The 23,215-nt window shown below is 47.9% G+C and overlaps 1 protein-coding gene across 12 annotated transcripts in view; it reads right to left on the bottom strand.

Moving 5' to 3' along the window:
* NCOR2 (nuclear receptor corepressor 2) overlaps nt 1-23,215 on the bottom strand; it is a 446,369-nt gene that overhangs the window by 129,418 nt on the left and 293,736 nt on the right. For 11 of the 12 annotated variants that reach the window (XM_075012373.1, XM_075012370.1, XM_075012377.1 and 8 more), the window contains exons 11-14: nt 21,439-21,529; nt 18,279-18,457; nt 14,293-14,347; nt 12,185-12,283 (exon numbers count right to left, since the gene is read on the bottom strand). In XM_075012373.1, coding sequence (XP_074868474.1) covers nt 12,185-12,283; nt 14,293-14,347; nt 18,279-18,457; nt 21,439-21,529 — 424 coding nt within the window. Of the gene's footprint in view, nt 1-12,184; nt 12,284-14,292; nt 14,348-18,278; nt 18,458-21,438; nt 21,533-23,215 lie in introns of all 12 variants that reach the window. The other variant, XM_075012376.1, reaches the window with a different exon arrangement.

Raw genomic sequence — 23,215 nt, 5'->3', positions numbered from 1 at the left:
TTAGAGACTCACAAATTTGTTAGGTCATGAGCTTTCATGGACAAAACCGACTTCCTCAGATGAATGGAGTGTGTTTTACTCACAAAAGTTCCTGGTCTAATAAATCTGTTTGTGTCGAAGGTGCTACAGGACAGCTTGTTACTGGTGAAGCTACAGACTAAATCAGCTACTCCTCAGACTACCGCATTGTTATCACTCACGTATACTCCACCACTAGCTGGGCAGATGATTCTAGAATAAAACAGACTTAATTGCACAACAATTAGGCTGCATGGAGTAATCTGTAACGGAATAAAGTCAAAACGGGGGGCCTGCATGGGCAAGTTAGGCTGGAATAGTGTAATAGTTATTCCACTATAACTAAAACAGTCAGATTTTCCATGTAGACAAGACTGAAGCAACAGTTTCCATCATACGGCGCTTTAAATTTCACCTCATGGTGAAGCTCTTATTTCGAAATAACTATCCTAGCATTCACAGGTGCAACCCCTATTTCGAAATAACTATGCTGTGTAGACTTTCCCAATGTGTACAGCAGATTTGATCTGATTGTTTAAAAACATTTTAGGGGGATGATGAAATTATATATTAGAAATCTGTGGTTTTGTAAAAGGTAAAAAATTCACAGAATTGTAGAATCACAGGCCTAGAAGGGACTGTGAGGGTCATCTTATCCAAAGTCTCCCCCACCTCCACCACACGCCCCCTGGAAAACAGGAAGGATTTGTTGTGTCTAAATCAGCCAAGAGAGATGGCTATCCAGCCTCTTTTTAAAAACCTCCAGTGAAGGAGCTTCCACAAACTTCCCTTGGCAGGTTGTTCAGTTGTCCTACTGTTCTTACAGCTAGGAAGCTTCTCCTAAGATTTAATCTAAATCTGCTACGATGTACTTCAAACCCACTGCCTCTTGTCCTGCTCTCTGTAACGACCAAGAATAACTTTTCTCCGTCTTTTTACAGCAGCCTTTCAAGTATCTGAAGACAGCTATCACGTCCCCCTTTAATGTCCTCTGTTCCAAACTAAACATACCCAGTTCCTTCAGCGTTTGCTTATATGGCTTCATGCCATCCCTTTGATCATCTTTGTCACTTGCCTTTGGATGCTTTCCCATTTTTCTACATCCCTTCTGTAGACTGGTGACCAAACTTGGACGTGGTACCATAGCCGACGCCTAACCAGTGCTGAGCGGGGTGGGTGCAATCACCTCCTGTGATTTGTGCACTGTGCCCATTAATACAACTCCAAACTGCATGCGCTTGTTATGTATCATCCCATTGTGACTCGCCCTGAGGCTGTGATCCACGACCAATCCCAGACCCTTCACAGCAGTGCTGCTGCCAAGCCAGTCATCCTCCACTCTTGGCCTTTCCTCTTGGAGCGCTGGGTTTTTCTTCATGGAGCGCAGCGCCTAAAATTTATCTTGGTGTCATTTCATTTTGCTGTCTCTAGGCCATTTCTTCAATTTAAGATCCCTTTGAATTTTAGCACTATGTCCTCCAAGGTGCTGGCAACCGTCCTTGCAGCTTTGTGTCATCTGCGAATCTGAGCAGTATGCTCTACATTCCTACATACAGGCAAATAATAAAAATGTTAAACAACGTTGGATCCAGAACAGATCCTTGTGGAACCCCACTTAACAGTCACTCTGTGTTTGCAGTTGTTTAATCCATTACCCAGCCATTTAATGGTAGAGCCACCGAGCCTGCATTTCTCCTTGCTTATCAGAGTGTTATGAGGGACTGTGTCAAAAGCCTTACTGAAATCCAGGTTTATCATGGCCACTGTATTCCCCCCTAACTATTAAACCAATTATCTTGTCAAAGAAGGAAATCAAGCTGACTTGGCATGATTTGTTCTTGGTTAATCCATGCTGCCTCCTAGTGATCACCCCTTCATCCTCCAGCTATCTGCAAACAATGTTTTACACTTTCCTCCAGTAGCTCTTTAGGGAAGATGGTCAGGCTGCCTGGTCTATAGGCCTGCAGCTCCTCCTTCCCCAACTTTTTGAAGATGGGTGCTATGTTAGTCCTTCTCCAGGCTTCTGGGACCTCTGCTGTCATCCATGGGTTTGCAAAGATAGTTTCCAGTGACTCTGTGATTTCTTTAGGTAATTCCTTCAGCACCCTTGGGTGAACAGTATCAGGCCCTGCTGACTTGAATTCATTCTGATTAGTCAGAAGATCTCTGACATGTTCTTGACTTAGCCTGATTTGCATCCCTTCCCCTTTATTGTCTATGAGAATTTTGAGAGTCATCTGGTCACGTTATTCTTTACGTGAAGACTGAGGACTTGTCTATACTTACCTGGAGATCGATCTGTCCCTACTTACCAAGACAGGGACCTTGTACTATACCTGTACAGGGTCGATATTCCAGAGTTCAATTTTGCACATCTGGTAAAGACACACAAAATCGATTTCTCTGGAGTTGGCAGCCAACCCCTCGTATTCCTGCTATTGCAAGGAGTAAGGGAGGTCAATGGGAAAAATGCTCCCATCGATCTCTCTCAGTGAGGACAGACCTTACAGTCGGCCGCTGATACATCAATTCTAGCTGCACAATTGCCATAGCTAGAATTACATATCTGCAGTTGACTGTAAAGTCTAGTGCAGACCAAGCCTGAGATAAAGGAGGAGTGAAGCATCTCTGCCAGCATACTTCCATTACCAGTACACCTTCTACCCAGAGCAGAGGCCACCCCACCCCAAATGTTGTTCTTTTGTCTAACCTATTTGTAGAATCCCTTCTCGTCATCTCTACCATTCCTTGCCAGCTGTATCTCATTCTATGCCTCGAACTTCATGACTTTGTTCTTATAGGCACTCGCTTTTCCCATGTGGACACCCTTGGTGGCATGCTCCTTCTGTTTCCTGTATGGTTTTTAGATACCTAAAAAGTTCCTTGTGCAGCTGCACAGGTTGTCTGGAGAACAGGGCGACTGCAAACGGGAGGGAGTTTTGAGAGGGGTGTTCGCTGGGTGAAGATGGAGCAAATAACAGGACCCTGGGGTAAGAGGCTGTCTGGAGAGAGAGAGAGAGAGAGAGAGAGAGAGAGAGAGAGAGAGAGAGAGAGAGAGAGAGTGTGTGTGTGTGTGTGTGTGTGTGTGTGTGTGTGTGTGTGTGTGTGTGTGTGTGTGTGTGTGTGTGTGTGTTTTTGCTTTTGGGCTTGTTACTGGGTACTGGGCTTGTGTTTGTCTCTTTGTGTATCTGGCGATCCATGGGCTGAGCTGTTTGTTTGAAAGACTGTGTGCTGAGGCTGGCAGTTAGGATTTGAAATCTACAACCCTCTGCTCAGTGGTAGAGCTGTCGCCAGGGGGCAGGGCTACCAATAAGGAAGGCCAGAGCTTATAAAGCCTGCTAGTAAGTGACCAGAGGAGCTTGTGAACAGGGTGATTGCAAACAGGAGGGGAGTTTTGAGAGGGGAGCTAGCTCCTTTTGACATTCTCTAAAACTTTTATACTAAACTGTACCCCAAAGTACCACATTTAAATAACCCCATGTATAACCTATTATCCATAGAAAACAGAGGCAGAAGCTGAGCAGCAGACTGTTTATTGCATCTAATGCTGCATGTATGATTACGTGCCCCATGGTCAGGTGGCCTATGTGAGTATTCGGTGCAAGGGGCTCCTGGCCCTCAGACGCTGAGTGAGGGCTTTGGAAACCAGGGCGGCTGAGCTGCAGGAGCTCATGGAGGCAGAGAGGTGTGTCGATGAGGATTTCTGGGACACTACAGAATTGTCTCACCTCCAGTCAGACAAACCCCTGCGCCGTTAGGGAGGATGAAAGGCTTGGGGAAGGGGAGCAGTTAATGGAAGCAGAGGAAAACCATCCCATAGTTGGGACCCTCCTTCCAGATGATGATGTGGTATCCTCTTGCACTGAGGATGCCTCCCTGGGGAAGGGAACTCCACTCAATAGGAAAATTCAAGTATTAGTAAGGGGCAATTTGATCATTGGAAATGTAGATAGTTGGGTTTGCAATGACCAGGAGAACCATATGGTGACCTGCCTGCCTGGTGCAAAAGTTGCAGATCTCTCAAGGCATCTAGATAGACTTATGTGTAGTGCTGGGGAGGAGCTGGTGGTCATGGTATATGTTGGTACCAATGACATAGGGAAGGGTGGGAGAGGCATCCTGGAGGCTAAATTTAGGCTGCTAGGAAAGAGACTGAAATCCAGGACCTCTGCGGTGGCATTCTCAGAAATGCTCCCTGTTCCACGCACATGGCCAGGGAGGCAAGCAGAAATAAAGTCTCAATGCATGGATGAGACAATGGTGTAGGGAGGAGGGGTGCAGATTTATTAGGAACTGGGGAAACTTTGGGGATGGGTGGAGCCTATACAGGAAGGATGGACTCCGCCTAAACCAAACTGGAACCAGACTGCTGGCACTTACCATTAAAGAGGTCATAGAGCAGTTCTTAAACTAGGAAATGGGGAAAATCCAATTGGTGCAGAGGAGCATGTGGATTGGACAGAAATTTCTCTTAGAGGAGAGTCTACTGATAGAAATGTTCTTGGTTTTAATCAGGAGGAGAAGGTGGGAGAGGATAAAGCATGGCTGGATCAGAAGAGAAAAAAATCTCATGAAAAAGAATCAGGAAAGGGTAGACAAATAATTAATGACAAGCTATTAAAGTGCTTATACACAAATGCTAGAAATCTAAATAATAAGATGGGTAAACTAGAGTGCCTTGTGTTAGAAGAGGATATTGATATAATAGAAATCACAGAAACTTGGTGGAATGAGGACAATCAATGGTGGAATGAGGACAATCAATCATACCAGGATGTAAAATAAAACAGAAGGACAGAACACATCGTGCAGGTGGGGGAGTGGCACTATATGCAAAACAGAATGTAGAATCAAATGAGGTAAAAATCTTTAATGAATCAAAAGGTTCCATAGAATCTCTATGGATAGAAATTCCATGCTCTAGTAAGAATATAGCAGTGGGGATATACAATTGACCACCTGACCAGGACAATGAGAGTGACAATGAAATGCTATGGGAGATTAGGGAGGCAATCAAAATAAAAAACTCAGTAATAGTAGGGGATTTCAATTCTCCCCATGTTGACTGGGTACATGTCACCTCAGGATGAGATGCACGGATAAAATTTCTTGATACCTTAAATGATTGTTTCTTGGAGCAGCTAGTACAGGAACCCACAAGGGGGGAGGCAATTCTTGATTTAGTTCTGAGTGGAGTGCAGGATCTGGTCCAAGAGGTAACTGTAACAGGACGGCTTGGAAGTAGGGACCATAATATAACAACATCTAGTATTCCTGTGGTGGGAAGAACATCTCAAAAGTCCAACACTATGGCATTTAATTTCAGAAAGGGGAACTATGCAAAAATGAGAAGGTTAGTTAAAAAGAAATTAAAACGGTACAATGACTAAAGTAAAATCCCTCCAAGCTGCATGGAAACTTTTCAAAGACACCATAATAGAGGCTCAATTGAAATGTATACCCCAAATTAAAACACACAGTAAAAGACCCAACAAAGAGCTACTATGGCTTAATAATCGTGTAAAAGAAGCGGTGAGAGATAAAAGGGCATCTTTTAAAAAGTGGAAGTCCAATCCTAGTGAGGAAAATAGAAAGGAGCATAAACACTGTCAAATTAAATGTAAAAATGCGATAAGAAAAGCCAAAAAGGAGTTTGAAGAACAGCTAGCCAAAAACTCAAAAAGCAATACCAAAATGGTTTTTAAGTACATCAGAAGCAGGAAGCCTGCTAAACAACCAGATGATCGAGATATAAAAGGGGCAGTCAAAGGTGAAAAATTAATTGTGGAGAAACTTAATGAATTCTTTGCTTTGGTTTTCATGACTGAGGATGTTGGGGAGATTCCCAAACCTAAGCCGTCCTTTGTAGGTGACAAATCTGAGGAATTGTCCAAGATTGAGGTGTCATTAGAGGTGGTTTTGGAAATGACTGATAAACTTAATAGTAACAAGTGAAATTGCAGAACTGTTAACTGTGGTTTGTAACCTATCCTACAAATCAGCTTCTGTATCCAATGACTTGAAGATACCTAATGTAACGGCAATATTTAAAAAGGGCTCTCGAGGCGATCCTGGCAACTACAGACCAGTAAATCTAACGTCAGTACCAAGCAAATTAGCTGAACCCACAGTCAAGAATAAAACTGTCAGACACATAGAAGAACACAATTTGTTGGGCAAAAGTCAGGATGGTTTCTGTAAAGGGAAATCATGTCTTACTAGAGTTCTTTGAAAGAGTAAACAAACATGTGGTTAAAGGGGATCCGGCAGATATAGTGTACTTTGATTTCCAGAAAGCCTTTGACAAGGTCCTTCACCAAAGACTCTTAAGTAAATTAAGTTGTCATGGGATAAGAGGGAAGATCCTTTCATGGATTGAGAACTGGTTAAAAAGGCAGAAAACAGGGTAGGAATAAATGGTAAATTTTCAGAATGGAAAAGGGTAACTAATGTGTTCCCCAAGGGCCAGTCCTAGGATCAATCCTATTCATTGTATTCATAAATGATCTGGAGAAAAGGATAAATTGTGAGGTGGCAAAGTTTGCAGATGACACTAAACTCCTCAAGATAGTTAAGACCAAAATAGACAGTGAAGAACTTCAAAACGATCTCACAATATACAATATATTGGCATTAGAAAAGGTTCAGAAAAGGGCGACTAAGATGATTAGGGGCTTGGAATGGGTCCCATATGGGGAGAGGCTAGAGAGACTGGGACTTTTCAGTCTGGAAAAGAGGCGATTGAGGGGCGATATGATAGAGGTATATAAAATCATGAATGGTGTGGAGAAAGTGAATATAGAAAAATTATTTACCTTTTCCCATAATACAAGAACTAGGGGACACCAAATGAAATTGATGGGTAGTAGGTTCAAAACTAATAAAAGGAAATTTTTCTTCACACAGCGCACAGTCAACCTGTGGAACTCCTTGCCCAAGGAGGCTGTGAAGGCCAGGACTCTATTAGGGTTTAAAAAAGAGCTTGATAAATTTTTGCAGGTTAGGTCCATAAATGGCTATTAGCCAGGGATAAAGTATGGTGCCCTAGCCTTCATAACAAGGGCAGGAGATGGATGGCAGGAGATAAATCACTTGATCATTGTCTTCTGTTCTCCTTCTCTGGGGCACCTGGCATTGGCCATCGTCGGCAGATGGGATGCTGGGCTGGATGGACCTTTGGTCTGACCCAGTATGGCCATTCTTACGTTCTTATGCTACTTCTCCGAGTTGGCTGAAGTCTGCCTTTTTGAAGTTCAGTGTCCTCAGTGTGCAGTTGTCATGTATCCTTTTTCTTAGGATCTTGAATTCTGTCAGATCACAATCAGTTCCTCCCAGCTCCAGAGCCCCTTCGCAGTTGCAACTAATTCCTCACTGTTGGTCAAAACCAGATGCAGAATGGATGACGTTCCCCCACCTCTCGAATCACGCTACGAAATTGCAGGACAGAAAATGCATTTGCATATTATGTAATAGTCCTCCAAGAGGTATCAGGGAGGTTAAAATCCCCAATTAACTCTAGCTTCTGTGTATTAGCTGATCTTGTTACTGGCTTGAAGAACACCTGATACACCAGACAAAAGAATAGTATGTAATAAACATTTGACTCTATCCTGGGTTACAACAGTAAGACTAAAACTTCAAAATTATGAATTGTCCTTAAATGGTTAAATGATCCAATGCTGAAAGGCCACAGGGAACTGGAGAGTGATTTTTTTTAAACTGAATTTAATGTTGTTATTTAGAGACCATGTTAGCGCGTTGGTGAGGGCTGAGAATGAATGATAGTGAATCAGATTGGCTCTCCGTTCCCTCATTCTAGTTTAGAAAACATATCCATCATGGAGCACGCATTCCGAACTAGAGAACCAACCTTGATTTTCTCATGATTTCGCAGTAGAGCCCATGAAGTTCCCAGTCTCAGTGAGAGATCTTTCAACAGGAAGCAGCAGCTTTAGGAGGAATATGCTTTGTCAGAGGACAATCAGCCAAGTCATGATGGGACTTTTTAGCAGTCATGTTCTAAGAATTAGACCAGAATGAAAGTCTTTGACATCAGAACAATTCATTTCATCTCAGCATCAGCATTGTCTTCAACCCTCCTGGAGCACCCCTCGTTCCGCAATGCCAAGAGAGCCACCATTTCTTCCATCTCAAAAAGATAAACAGAGCCATGAAAGCCTTCAGTGAAATGCGATTTCTAGCAGAATTGAGCTGCTTGTTCTACTCCAAAAAGAATTACATCTCTTTTGATTTTAAGCTATCGAATCTCAGCTTCTCATGTTTAACTCTCTTCCATTTACACTGGTAAGTTCAGTGCGTTACCCGTATCCCCGATGGTTAACAGGGTAGAATGCAGACTCAGTTACAAAGGTTCTGTCTTGCTCAGATAGCTGCACGTTCTTGCAAACCTGATAAGCTGAGACCCCAAATCCTCATACCCATCCTCTATTGTTTCGTTGTTCCCTGGTGCTCCCCCACCTCCACCTGCACCTCTAGCTACCTGTTGTCTCTTGTCCGAGACTTCAGCTGTAAGCACTTTGTAGCAAGAAAACTGCCTTTTGGTTTGTATTTGTACAGCACCTAGCACTACAGATCCTGGCCCATGACCAGGGCTTCTCGGTACAGCAACAACAGAGAAACAAACTTCCTCTGAAAGAATCATACGCAGCCAACCACAGCTCAAAGCACAGGCACAAGCGTGACCGTCTCTGACCCCTCCCATACCAGGCTGCTGACCCCAGGGAAAGCAGATCTGCTCAGCACTGGGCTTAGAAGGCTGCTGAGATGGAGGCCTTCACAGCCAGGGATGGGGTGAGCACAAGGGCTGAGAATCCTTCCCTGAGAAGGTCTTGCTACCTTCCCAGCCTGCTCCCCCTCCAGCACCTCCAACAGCCTGGCCCAGCTGCCACGTGAAGGGTGAAAACCAGGAAACAAAGTGTTTGAATCAAGTTTAAGGACAGGAATCTGAATAGAGCCAAAGGGAACAAGGTGCCCAGCTCCTCCTGGACTTCAATGGCAGTTGGACAAGTCTTGCTACAGCTGCGCACAGCTTCCTTCTCAGCCCTGGTCTCCTATCCCACTGCCCGTTGACCACTCTACCACCCAGCTAGTCTCTCTCATGCTAGGTCCATACACAGGGTGACTCCTAGCTGGAGGAGAGACAGAATCAGGGGGCATGTGGGGTAAGCCATCCCGGATACATGCCCAGGGTCTCCAACGTGGCTCGTACTGCGGCTACGCTCCATATTTAACGTGCTAGCATGCCTGTCTCCTCCAGCCAGAAACCACAACCAAAGCGCCACAAATCCCCTTCTCGTCTCCCACTCTTGGTGTGCCATGCCACACCTCTACTGAGCCGCACAGGCACCCATGGGGCCACAAGGGGCTGTCCGCACAGACCCAGAGTAACTCCCTGATCTTCCTACTGTTATCTCTGTCCTTCCTCGACCCTTTCCCTGTTTTTCCTCTGTCTGTGGAGGGCCCTCACCCACTGTGCTATGTCTGAAGGCAGCGCTGGATCCCGCTGAGGGATTTACTCAGGCATGCCCCTGAAGCCCTGCTGAGCCAAACTGGAAGTAAGGGTGTGCCCAGGCAGATGCATTTGCAAGAGCTCACTGGTCAATTGCATCTCTCCAGCATACGGAGCCAAAACAAATCCTCAGATGGTGTTAACTGGTGCAACACCAGTGGCAATGGACAACAATCCACCTACACACTGAAATCAATGGAACTACACCAACCAATGGACGATCCAGCCATACATCTTTCCTTTTTCTGTGAAGCCCCTAGCATGCTCCTGGGTGCTTGGTACGAACAACCGATGGACTAAAGACTTGATTTCCCAGGCTCCTTCAAAACATCCTGTCCGATGCTCTTACTTGAAACGAATAGTCTCACCTTCCAAACACTTGCCATTTCCAATTCTCCAAAATGACAGAACCCAGCTTCTGGAGAGCAGCGCGTAGGCCTGGTCATTAATTGGGAGCACGCACCCTGGGATGGTTTGTAACCCAATATGATTTATAAACCGAAATGCAAATAAAAGAAACTCAGTGAAGTATATGCAGGTATGTCAGCACCCAGCTGCACATCTATGAGGGTGGTCATTTACCCTTCACTCCCCATGCCTGTGACTTGCTCAACTCAACACTGAAATCAGAATTGGCTGCATGCCTCCGACAGCGACAAGAAACAAATGTGGCCTCATGTCCTAGTTGCAGTGATCTAACACAAAGACCATAATCAACACTATAAAGCAGTGTTTCTAAACCAGGGGTATCTGTATCCATAGAGATACCGAGGTCTACCGGGGTAGATCAACTTATCTAGCTATTTTTCTAGTTTTACAGTAGGCTACATAAAAATAGAGTAAACTCAGTACAATTGCAAAGTTCACTCAGAGAGTGACTTGTTTCTACTGCTTCATATGCTGCATGCTGAAATGTGAGCCCAATATTTCTATTCCAATTCATTTATTTGACAATAAGATGGTAGAAAGTCAGCAAGTTTTCAGTCATAGTCTTCTGTGATATTTTTGTCTGCTTTTATAAGCAAGTAGTTTTTAAGTGAGGTGTAACTTGGTGGTATGCAAAACAAATCTCATTCCTGAAAAGGGTGCAGTAACCTGGAAATGTTGAATGGCACTTTTTTCAAGACCTCAGATTACCTTAGGACCATGTTTTTCAACCGGCGGTACGTGTACCCCAAAGAGTACACAAGAGAAGTTCAGGGGGTAAGTACGTTTTTTAAAGGTATTTTATATTAAAAAAAAAATTAAGGGTTAAGAAACACTGCTGAAGTGTACTGCAATGAGTCATCCTGTGTTTGCAGGGAGATGGACCATCTAATGGGGCTTTTCCATTTCCAAGTCTGAAAAAAGAAAGGAAAACTGGGCCAGCCTATGGCATTCCTCATGTGTGAGCTGCTCGGATGACAATCAAATCGGGGCAAAGCTATCTCCCTTCTGATAAGAATCTCTGCACATGGCAAGGGACCAGGACGAATTGCTCACATCAGCAGTGCGATTGGACAAGAAAGCGTAGCATGAGCCATTTTTGCCTACCTAGCATCACATTATCTAAATAGAGTCTCCCTCCATCTGAGTGTTTATTGCTCACCCTCCTTCTTCTATGGATGGGTGGCTCCTAATGGCTTGGGATTCACTGGATTAAGAATTTAGGCTAAGATGGTCAGCATGGCTTAAGAGACGTGGACATCCAGTTCCTTGAGACAGCTGGGAAAGCGCCACTGCAAAGATAATGTGACTGGCTCAAAGCTAGTCTTGGGGCTGACTGTGCAGAGTGGCTATACATCACTGGCAGTTCTTTTTGGTTCTCTGCGAAATGACTTCAGTGGTTTCAGCTTAGACCCCAAGAAGCAAGCAGGTGCATCTCAAGGATCCATACCACAAAACCCACAGGCACAATGGCGACCTTTGCTGACAATCTGATGAAGGCAAAGATCTAAGTGGTCCAAGGAAACTGAGTGTTGCTCTCGCCTGTAAGGCTAGTGGTCCCTAGAGTGTGGAAGTGCAGTGCCTTGGCAAACAGCTTGGGGAAATTTGTTCTACCACCTAGACTTGATCTATCGTGTATGCAGAGTAGTCCAGCATCCGGGTCTTTCACAAACATGACGTTCCCTTTTAAAACAGTCACTCTTTATAAAACCTATTGACAAGCTGTAGGGGAGAATATACAAACATCACCACTTCCCAGAGGGCACCGCCTCAGAGCCAGATAGCAACTGAAATACTGGGCGTGAAAAGGCCCCGAAGACCTTCTCAATCCCAAGATCAATGTTTTGCTGGGAAAAGCCTCTGCAGCCAGCAGCCAGGCCACCCACTCCCTGGGGGAGAGGGGGGAAGATGTGGTACATGTCACCAGGTGCTGCCTGTAAGCTGAGCGCTTGTGCAGCCATCCAGGAGAGATTCAAATGCCACCCAGCTGATTAGAAAACCCCCCACTGGTGGCAGCCTGCGTTTCTAATGGTGGTGCACATGCCCCAGTGCACATAATATTTATTCCATACATAAAGGGAAAAAAATAGTGGGAAGATTGCAGGTCTCCTTAGCCGGACACTTCTGGGTGGTGAATATAAAGAGTTGCTGCTGTGAGATGAGGAGGAGAGAAAGGTTCAAGGTTCTGTGCATTCTGTCTCCATCTCTTACCTGATTCTTCCCGCGGCGCCGATAATTCCTCCTCACAAGGTTCTTGTAGTTCTCATTCTTCTTGGTCAGGTAGTAATAGAGCACACAGTCTGCCACTGTCTGTAATGACACAGAAAGTTACCAAGCGCGGCACTGGCGCCAGTAGCATTCTTTTGGGGCGCAGGATTCCAGCAATGTGCATTTGTGCACGCCTGCATCTTTCCAGACTCTGATACAGCTGGACTTCCTTTGATTCCTGGGCACAAAACAGTCCCACACCCGCCCAGAACAAGGCTTTCCCTTGGGAGCTCAGCATGCGCCCAGTGATTTAGGAGAACTGTCCAGCCACAGGAAAGTGGGAAGGTGTCGGCAGAGCCCCCATGCATGCCCAAGGCGCTGGCAGCAAGCCACTCAAACTCAACGCTCAGCAAACTGTGAAGTGATAAGCTGGACCCCCTTCCTTTAAGTGCACCTCACTCAAACTTAACACTGATCACTCGGGAGTTCCTGCAAGCAAGGCCTGGATGGGCAATTAAAGGAGAAAACCAGCAATGTCCATATCTAAGGAATAATTGAACCTAAATTCATGCCTATGACTGCACAGCACTTCAGGTACGGTAAGCTATTCTTGACACAATGGCTGGGGCTGGGCAGCATGGAAGGGCTGACCCCAGCAAGCCATGGCAACCAATAGATGCGTCCCTCATCTTCAGCTGGAGAGTTACACAACACACAACCCACCACGCAACTGTCAGCCACCATTCCCTACGCCCAGTAAGTCCACTGGGTTGACCACATTTCACATTCATGACTAGGGGTTGAGCCTTCTGCATTCAGAAGTTGCTGCCTGGATTCCAGTGACAGGGCCGGCAGACACCAGGAGCAACAGCGTATGGACCAGTTGCATTAAGGAACAGGTGTGGGGGAGTGAGATACAACAGTGCTCTAGTACAGAACGCAGCTCTGTACGGACAGAGGGAGGTCTGTCGACAGCACGAGTAGGCCGCCTGCTGCCTGTCGGCACACCTGTTGTATTCACGCAGAGAATAAAGCTGCTTAAGAGTCTGGTTTTTCTAATGTGTTAATTAGATCCCTTTCCCTAGCCCCGATTGTGTACACACACTCGCCTGTTCCCAGGACTGAAATCACTACCAACATTTGTAGAACACATTTAAATAATCTTTTAGTTGATTACGTTGAGTATCTCTCTGACTGCCACCCCAACAGGTGTGCGGACATGGTCAAGTCCTGGAATTGCAGCCTGCATTTTAAAAAAAGCAGAACTAAAACCTGGAGATGTTTGTATCACACGGAAGAGCGAGAAGAGGGCTCGTACCAGCCACGGTGTAATACATCTGGCTTAATGACAGGAAGAACTGGGAAGATCTTGGGTGAGTCAGGGGTCATAAAAGAGGGTCTTTTTATTTGTTTCCCTATTTCTAGTTGGGAGGAGAGCTTTCTGCTCCCAAAGATGTGTGTGTTAGTCCAGACTACTATAAGATTCTGAGGACAGAACAAGAAGCTGTGGGCTTAAACTGCAGCAAGGGAGGTTTAGGTTGGACATTAGGGAAAATGTCCTAACTGTCAGGGCGATTAGCCACTGGAATAAATTGCCTAGGGAGGTTGTGGAATCTTGCACCCTGCTCCAGGGAGCACTGAGGACTGAATGCCCTTTGCCCCATCCATTCCACTCAAGGCCCTGCCCATTCCAGGGTGCAGACCTGCCCCCACCCCCAACTTTGCCGCATAGTGACGGTCAATCTCTCACTGCCTGCCTTCCACAGACACTCCCGGCCCATCTTACTTCTCAGAAAGCAGGGACTTGTCCCAGTGTCTTTGGCCAGCACTTTCCCTCCTTTGGCTAGTGTGCAGCCTGTCATGTACTGTTATCTACCTCCCCAGAGGTAGCTGCCATTCCATGATAAGCACAGAGGTTATGAAGTGACTCGGGTTCCATTAGGAAAGAGGGTCTGTGGCCACACTGGTTAGAAAGAAGGTTTTTCAGTAGGAGGAATAGCTCTGCTGAGAGATCTACCTTGAGTTCTACTTTGGGGAAGGGGGTACTCGAGAAACACTTGAGATAAAAGATGGTGTTTCAAGTCACTTGGGTGCCAACCAAACTAACTTACCTTCCTGTCCAAAAAGGAAGCAATCATGCCAAAATTCTTTGGATGCTGCATGAACCTACGAGAGAAAGAGAGAGAGGGTTACAGTGAAAGCCCAGGGAGCTCTCTGTTGGTTCTCCATGTTTGCCTTTGTGATCCCAAGCTCTGCCCTTTCAGCTACCCATGTACTCCACCAGTTGGCAGAGCTAGCTTTGACCCACTGAGTCAGAGGGCAGCAGGGTGCTGGAATGGTGCTTTCTGAGTGACTCATTGCTCCCAGAAAACAGTTATTTTCCTGATAAGGCAACTTCCCAGAAACAGAGAACTTTGTTGGCTGGGAGTCCGTGGGGGTGGAGGAAATCTCTCGCCTCCCCAAGTATTTTGGGTTTTATTCCACAGGTTTGCACAGTGGGGCAGGGAAGGCAGAAGAAATAACACCATGGAGCGGTCTTCCACCATCGGCTGCATCACATGCCACAGGAAGGCCTAAGACCTACTCCATTTCTTAACAGCCGCTCCCAAGCCCTGCTGAAGGAAGGTGAGGCAGCAGATTGCAAGGGATTCTCTTCAAGAAGAGAGAAAGAGGTGTTTGCAAAAGGATAACAAATGACATTTTGAAGGCAGTCTCAATGAGACGTCACAGGAAACCACTATGTAATGCCAGGCCCAGTCGCTGGTCAGACCTCCATGGAGAAGTGAGAGCCAGGTATGGAACGTGCGCTCCCCAGAGACCATCACACTCATTCTACCCCTTCCAGTAAAAGGCCCATGTGCTCCTCTGCCTGGATCCCCGTGGTCTTACCCACTCAGCTTCAGAAAGGCAAGAGGTGACCAATGGGAGGTCGCCATTCTGGCCCCACTGAAGTCATTGACAGTTTTGCCATTGACTTCAGATAGAGCTGGGGCTCGCCAAACAAGTCTCTCCTTGAAGCTTCCCAGTGCTGGCTCTGGTGTGTCCTCGGTGCCCCTCCCTCCATGCCATGCTGTGCTGGAGCCCCGCACGCCACCCCTGCCTGCCTGCCATGCAGTCGGGTACGTTGTGATCACCACAGCTTACATTAAAGGCCCCTTTAAATGTTACCAGGCTGTGGCCTGTTACGGCAAGTGTCCTAACGTGAGACTCTCTACCACTTTACCACCACACCTGGGGAATGTGACTAAAGGAGAAAGGGAGACGCGACAAAAGAATCAGAGACGCTCCAGCTAGCCAAGTGGGACCACATCACAGAGGTGACAGCTGTCTGTTGTGTACCACGCCGGATACACAAACAGCTGATCCAGGAACTTGGCTGTACTGCAGTTTTATAAACATGCAGAGCGCACGCGCGCAAGCAACAATACGCCTTTAAAGTCAGCACTCGCAAGGCTGCTGGCTCAGGTAACGAGCGCCTGGCACCATGGGGAATGTGCTTTCAAAAAGACTTCAGGCCAGGCTGAGCTTCCATGCTGTGTTTTTCAAGGCAGGAATTGGTGTTTCCCTTATGTGCGTGCACAATGCACAGCACAGTGAAGGCAAACGGGGGCCCTCTACTCAACCCAACATAACCCTCTACTTCGCTAATTGCGCCACATGGCCAAAGGTGGGACAGGTCTGCGTAAAATACAACAACCTGAACCGAGCTGGAACCTGCCTTGAGCTCAGAGGAAGTCCGATTAAGTGATCCCGAGTTTCTTGGTGTTCAGCACAAGTGACAAGAGCGACTTATTTTTATCGGCATGAACCAAGGATGAACGACTGCGGAATTAGGGGGCCCATTTGGTTTCATGGGTTGAGAGAGTCAGGTCAAGCCGAATTCTATCACTCTCTATAACCGGTATTGTACCTGGCCCCCCTCCCACCTCCCCGTGACAAAAACGAAATCCCTATGCATGGAGGATGTGACAGGCAGGCCTGGAAGCTTTCTGTGCCAGTGACCAGGTGCGAGCCTCACATTTCCCTCACATTTTACTTTCAGTAATTAACCTTGCCCCATGCCAGGTGCAGCACTTGCAGTTCTGATGGCCTGGAAGACACACCATATATTTCTTAAAACTAATAATAAAGGGTTTTTAAGAAGGGGTTTAGGGCGCATTTTTGCAATTGTTTGCTTCAGTTGCAGGTGGAAGAGCCATGAGGAAGGTCAAAGTTATTCCCCACCCTGGGAAAACCAGTCCAGACTGGAAGTCTCCAAAGAACCCTCCAGATAAGGGGTTTTCAGTAAAAGTGCAGTTTGGAGAGCCATGAATTACAAATGAGCATCCAAAAGATCACATTTCTGGACCACACCCAGAAACCTTGAGAGGTCTATACTTACAGATAGAGCAAGGAGATAAACTTCAAACAAACAGTCTTCTAACTGCCTTTGAAAACAATGCAAACAGCAGCAAATAACCTCAGCTGCCTTTCTAGGGTAAAGTGCCCCAGGGCAATGTATTAGACTATCTATAGGGAACTAGAATCAGATAAGGGCTGGCCCATGACCTAAGAAACAGATCTGGGACAAAAGAAAGATGATCTTCCCAATAGTTTCAACAGGGAGAAAGAGACCACTTCATATGCCTGTGTTTGCAGAAGTCCAGGCAGGGGCAGCTGGCACTGCTACAAGAGGGACCATCCCAGCAGACAGCACCAGACAACACGCCTGAATGCCAAAGCCCTGGGATATCAGGACAGTCCCAGGAGTCTCCCTGGATGGCTGCAAAACATACAATGCTCAAAGGACAATAGCCAAAATCTAGCTGGGTAACAGCACAAGCAATGCATTGTTAGACTTCACTGACCTTTCCTTAGCCCAGCCTCTGTAATGGGAACAAGGGGGAAGCACAAGGTTAAAATTTTGCTGTTCAAAACGGGCAGATTTACAGAACTCCCAGGCAGGTGCAGGCGTGGATTGAAAACTTGGCAGCCCTGCAACCGTCACATTGGATATGGATTACAGAAGAGCCAAATAACCTTCCTTGTACCGCAGGGACATCAATGCTGGACTTCTCATTACAACCCAGTCTGATTTCTCACTATCGCTAGTTAGTCAAAGGAGAGTGTAATTTCAGGTTAAGTACGTACGTATCCATTTTAAGTGCACGAGAAACACCGTAGTTGGTCACCTTGCTGTTGGGTTGTGGGTCCAACCCCTGAGTTGCTGAGAGCTTTTTGAGACTGTTGCCCTTCCTCCCAAACCACCAGTCAGACTTTTGGGCCAGAGATCAGCCTTATGCTGTGCACCAAGGCCGGGTGCGAGTTATGCTGGGACCCAGGACCATGTGAGTCCAGTGACCTTGTCTAGTTGAAAGTATGTATTTTGCTTTTCTTATGCCGTGCCGCTGTCCCAATGGCTCCGCAGGCAAAACCTAGCCCTGGGGTGTCCAATACGCTTTCCGTTCACCACATGTGGCAAAGTGGACACTGCAGTGTGGTGAAATGCAGCTCCTTAGAGCGGCACACATGGTGCACATTCCACCTGCTCCATGCCCCACAAAGCATGTGCCACCAGCAGCTTCTCCTGTGGTCCTGAGAGCTGCAGCCCTGTGCAGCTTGCAAGGCTTCCGGGGCAGCAGCTCCGGTGAGTCACCAGCAGTTGGGGGGCGGGGGCGGGGGAGTGTTGCCTAGCTGGGGTGGGGGAGGGTTGCGGTGGTCCTTACATTTCTGTTGGACACCACTGACCTAACCGTTAGCTCAGCTCCTCTTAAGCATATGCCAACTCGCACCTGGGCCCTTTCCTCTAGGCCCAGCCTCCTCCACGTTACCAGATACGTGGCACAGACGGACCCACCTTTGGAGTGTTTTTAAAGGCCTCTGTAACTCACTAAGCTGTCGCGTTTCACAGCCCAGCAGCCATTCAAGCAGCCGCAAGGAATTCAGCTTCCCAAGCACGTGCACCGGGAGCCAGGGTGACAGCACAGAAACTACCACTGCTTCCCACTATCCCCCACTGCCGGCGCCACGCGCTAAAGTCATTATCCAGCCCATACACCGCGATTCCCGGGAACAGATTCCCACTGGCTACAGTAAAGCCCCTTTTCCATCCACTCACTTCTCCCGAAAGGTCTCCTTCTCCTGTTCGCTCCACATGTTCATCACCTGCCGGTCCTTATACACCTTCATGGGGTCATCCATCAGGCCGTTCATGTTGATGAATTTAATGCGCTGCTGATCGGCATCGTACAGCATGGGGGGGATGACAGCCAGCTGGCGCATCTGCTTCTCCAGGTTCTTTGGGAAAGAAAGCAAAGGGGACAGTTTCTGTCAGCATTGCAGTGCCCATGGGGGGAATCAGGGGGTACAGCTCTTTCGAGGCTGAGGGACAGGAGGCTTTCAAAAGAAGCGTTTGCCAGCTTTAGTGACTTGAGTAACTCTAAATTAAGTCATGATGGAAGCAGCCTCCCTCAGCAGGGAAACAGTTTAATCTTCCCTTTGGGAATGAAACGTTCCTGAGATGCTTTGTAAAACAGTTTGGCCCAAAGAAACCAACTGGTGTTCACAGGTAGAGCCAGGCAAAACCAGGGCTCGCTGGGGGACTGTAGACCCTTGTCAGCTAGTTCTGGGGTCTGTAAAAAAAAAAAAAAAAAATCACACCAAGAGTGGTTCTAATCGCAGTCACAGCATTTGGCTGTAACCAGGAGTGGGCCTAATTTTGCTAATATCCTGGTCCATGTTATTTTCAAAGGGGGGGGGGCAGGGGGCTGAAGGAACAGGCGGTGGAAGAGAGGGGTCTGGAGCCCATCTCACTGCCTGGCAAACTTGTGATACTACGAAAACTTTCCTAACACCCTCGGTGTGGTTTGAAACTCAAGCAGGCAGCATCTCCGAAGCACTGGCCAGGCAGTGAGGGAACCATCTCTTCACATAGAACTCAATTCTTATACTCCGTATCTGCTATTAAATCCATCTAATTGCCTCCTGGTAAACTACAGTGGGGTTTACGTCTGGCATTCACCCAGACGCTATCGCGTCTACTCACGGCACGTCCCCATGAGCATTTCTTATTGCCGTGTCAGATAATAAACAGCAGCTCCACATCTGTGCCACACGAGTGACCACCTCTTGCTGAGCCACGGCCCTTTTTCTCTTCCCGTCAGACACACTGGGGCAGAGGCTGATGCCCTCGTTCTAATTTATTCATGGCAGCAAAATCCATGCGTGGTCCCTAATGGCTTCTGTGGAGCTTTCCTGGTGTCAAATGCCATCCCCACGTGCGGGAGGGCCTTGGAATCTGGCCCTCATTGACTGAGGACCTAGGAACCCAGCTGCGGGGTGGCCTGTTCTGATCTGGATTTGTAAGCAGATGTCAATAGACTGACGAACTTAAAAGAGTTCAGAGAATTGCAAACCTAGCTCGAGCCTCCGACTCTGTCAAGGGTCATGATGCCTCACAATCAAATGTGCCCACAGTCTCTGCTTCCTACCATGGGAGTTCGGGCCAGTCCAAAGAGCTCTTGTTACAGCGCTCTGGCTCCTCTGACAGGTACAACGCTGCTTCATCTTGGATTCACGCCCCTGGGAACTCCACCACACTGCCTCTGAGAACGCATCTGAGGTCTTTCAAAATGCTCATTGCTCTCAAGGACGTTCTCTTAATGAGAGGTAAATGCCTGCTCTCACTACGCCAGTGGGCTGGCCAGGACAAACGCGGCTGGCCAGCAAAATTTAATGGGCGAATGCATGAGGTGTAACGACATCATTAGCGCCAGTGGAGCTCACGAGGGACGAGCTCCTAACGAGCAGCTTTGAACCAGATCTCTTACCACTTTGCTGCTGCTCTCAGGCAACAGTTAAGGATCTAGCTGAGGCGAAATCTGCACTCAAACATTAGGCCAACCAGCCACCTTGCTTGGGGCTATGAAAAACTCAGACCCCCGTGTGAGGCAGGAAAGTGGATCTAACCCCTGGTGCAGATGCACTCGGCTGATGGAATGATTGGTGGCCTAGTGGTAGCCAAGGCTGGTGGCCTGGCGATAGCCTCTTGGGGACTGGGAGCAAATGCAGCAACAGGAGAACCCCTCCTGCCACTGTAGGGAGCGTCTATATCGAAGCACTGCCATCCCCGTTTCGGTACAGTCGTAGCCGAAGCTTGATGGAGGTGACGTAACGCACATACCAGCTCTGCTCCGTCTCTCTCCTCCGCAAAAATGTTCTCTGCCATGAAGCACGAGCGACCACCCTGTGCTACAAGGTCACTTGCAATATGTAAATGCTGACTGCTCTAGATCCTGGGGGAAATCAGTGGCAGGAAGCCCATCGGGCCCCCTCGGCAAAAAAGGAACAGAAGCCTAGTGTGCAGGGCTGTGTCTGCCTCTGGGAATGAAGCTCGTGATTCAGCCTCTAATTCGGTCAAAGCAAACTCCCTCCCCCTCAAGGGCACAGCAAGTACATGCAGCCAACATCTCAGCTAGTGCTGGCAGCAGGTGCTGTCTCTTCCTAAGCATGAACACTGTGAGCAGTGCCAGCCAAGTGGAACCCTCATGAAACCAGATCTGTGAGAAGCCAAGGTCACTGGGACATCCTGAGACGAAAAGACACTCAGTCTGACTGGCTGGCTGAGGTACCCACAGTCATCCCCTGCAGGAAACCCTGTCTCCCATTAAAATTCCTCACTGCCCTGCTTAAAAGAGCAACCTGTCTGTAGGAATCATGACCAACTGGAGTTAATGACCTGAGACGCCCCAGAGTGCGAGAAATGCTTTGCCACCAGCGTTCCCTGAAGGCCGAGTGCTTGGGCGGCCGCCCATGAGAGATGCAGGTGCCTTCCAGCCGATAGCAGAGTGCTCACAGTCGGCAGCGTGTGTTTCCATTGGTGGTGCACATCTACACATCCCTCAGTGCACGTAACAAAATGCATTACACCCATGGATGGAAAAATGTATTGGGGATCCTGCCTGCCCCCTGATAGCTATTCCATCGCTTTAATTCCTCAGGGCTGCTTGCCACTGATGAGGCTGGGAAATGAGATGAGGTCAGCACTGATGGCGCACCCATGGGATGTACTTGCTCACACAGACACTGCTCAGGATCCCATCAGGGAATCACATTCTGCACAAGACAATGCTTATTAAACGCAGCTCGGCCGGACGGTAACTGAATTTGCCACCAGCTCCACTGTCCAGCTCTGCTGGGACTGCACGGGGGTCCTCAGAGAGCAGGGGGAAGGAGACGGGTGGGGACAAAAGCAAGTAGCAACAGCGACCTGGTCTCACCTCTTGTTCCGAGAGCCCATCGATAATTTCTGACACCTCGTGTTCGCTGCGTGCGGCAGACATGGAGAGGCCGCTGCCCCTCTGTCCTACCCTGCTGGGAAACGGCAGTGAAAACACTGAGAAATGCAAGCCCTGCCTTGGCACCACACCATGAACATAGCCCAGGACTCCTTGCATTCACGAGGAAGCACAGTCGAAACCGGACACAGAGCCTGCCTGGGCCTGACTGCAGACCCATTCGGAGGCTGTCCCTTCAGCTCCAGAACTCACCTATGCTGCAGCGTGCTGCGTCCACAGCCCCCAGAGTGCCACGTTTCATGGCTGTGCCGGGTTAAAAAAAAACAAATAAAAGGCACAGGCGCCAAACCTGTCAACGCTCACTCCTGGGTGTAGTGCTTTGCACCGTGACCAGTTCCACTGACAACAGGGAGCACCACACCCAGCAGTGAACATATGCAGGACCAGGGTCTACAATGAGAAGAAACGTGGCCAAACCCATGGCCTTCCCCATGTCCACCTGGAAAGCTAGTAAACAGCGAGCCTGGGCGTAAACCTACAGCCTGCTGGGGGCTATGCAGCAGCATGTCAAAAGCATGCTAGGGAATTTTCCAGTGGGCAGTAGCAGCGCCCACCTGCTGACACAGGGCCCAGCAAGCTGGCTTGCCACACTGCCTCTCCGTGGAGAGAAGCCCTTCGAATACTGTCACTTAAGATCCACTTTTTCTTCCCACCATCCTTTTATGTTTCATTCAACCTGAAAACTGCAAGAAACGAGTCGAGTCGCTCTTTCCCTTCTGTGGCTGCTCAGCTCCAGGGCAGCCTGGCCAATGCAGATGGGACTGGGCTGCAAAGGCAGCAGGAAGCTGTTTCAACCCAGACAAGGAAAACTCTCCAGACTTTTATAAAAAGCATGAGAATCCTGGCTGTGAATATTGGATTTAAAAAAGCCCACTCGCTCGCTCGCTCGCTCCTTTTTAAGAAGCAAAGACCTAAACATGGGATCTAAGCTCCTGGAGAGAGCTCCGGCCCTTTCACATAACAAAATAAAGCCACAGAAGCTATAGGATGGGACTTTTACAAGTGCCCAGCTCTGCTGGCACTGCAGTCAACAGCAGCAAAGCTCCCATTGAAACAGCACCATGCTAAGCAGCGGGGGTTCTGAGCTGATGGCCGAAGAGGTCTTAGCAACTGCTGGGTTTCAGTGCCAAAGGGACTGAGGTCGGGACCTCTCTTGGCCGGGGCAACTGTCTGTGGAGGCTGCTTCTCTTGCTTGGACCTGCCTGCCCTTCAGAGCAATGAGGTGAGTTAAGGAGGGGTACAGGAGCTATGGGTATGGGAGTGGAGGTGGACAGTGCTGATCATGTGGATGGAGCGTGTGAGACCTCAGTCACCTTCAGGTCTTCTGCAATCGTTTCTACAAGTTTTGCAAAGGTTTGGCCTTTGTGCTTGTACCTAGATAGGTGTTTAATCATTAGACTGGGTCTGTTCACCTTGATTGGAGCTTACTGGTAAGGGACCAAGTACGCCCTATTACAGTCAGATGTTTAGAGCAAGGATCTAACCCCACTTGTGGCCAACCAGGAAATTAATAACACAGGCAAAATGGTTATCTGGATTCCTGAAATTCTTACTCGTCCGTAGAAGGCATGAGCTATGCTGATCTCTCTTGGCAAGAAAGCAGCTGAGTTACTTGTTCATAGGACACTGCAGTTTGTACCCATAACAATTATGCCATTGCAAGAGGAGGAGGAAAGGGGTTTGTTTACCATGGAGCCAC

The sequence above is a fragment of the Carettochelys insculpta genome, chromosome 18 (assembly GCF_033958435.1).
Source record: "Carettochelys insculpta isolate YL-2023 chromosome 18, ASM3395843v1, whole genome shotgun sequence".
Taxonomy (NCBI): Eukaryota; Metazoa; Chordata; order Testudines; family Carettochelyidae; genus Carettochelys; species Carettochelys insculpta.
This window is presented reverse-complemented; position numbering and strand designations above follow the sequence as displayed.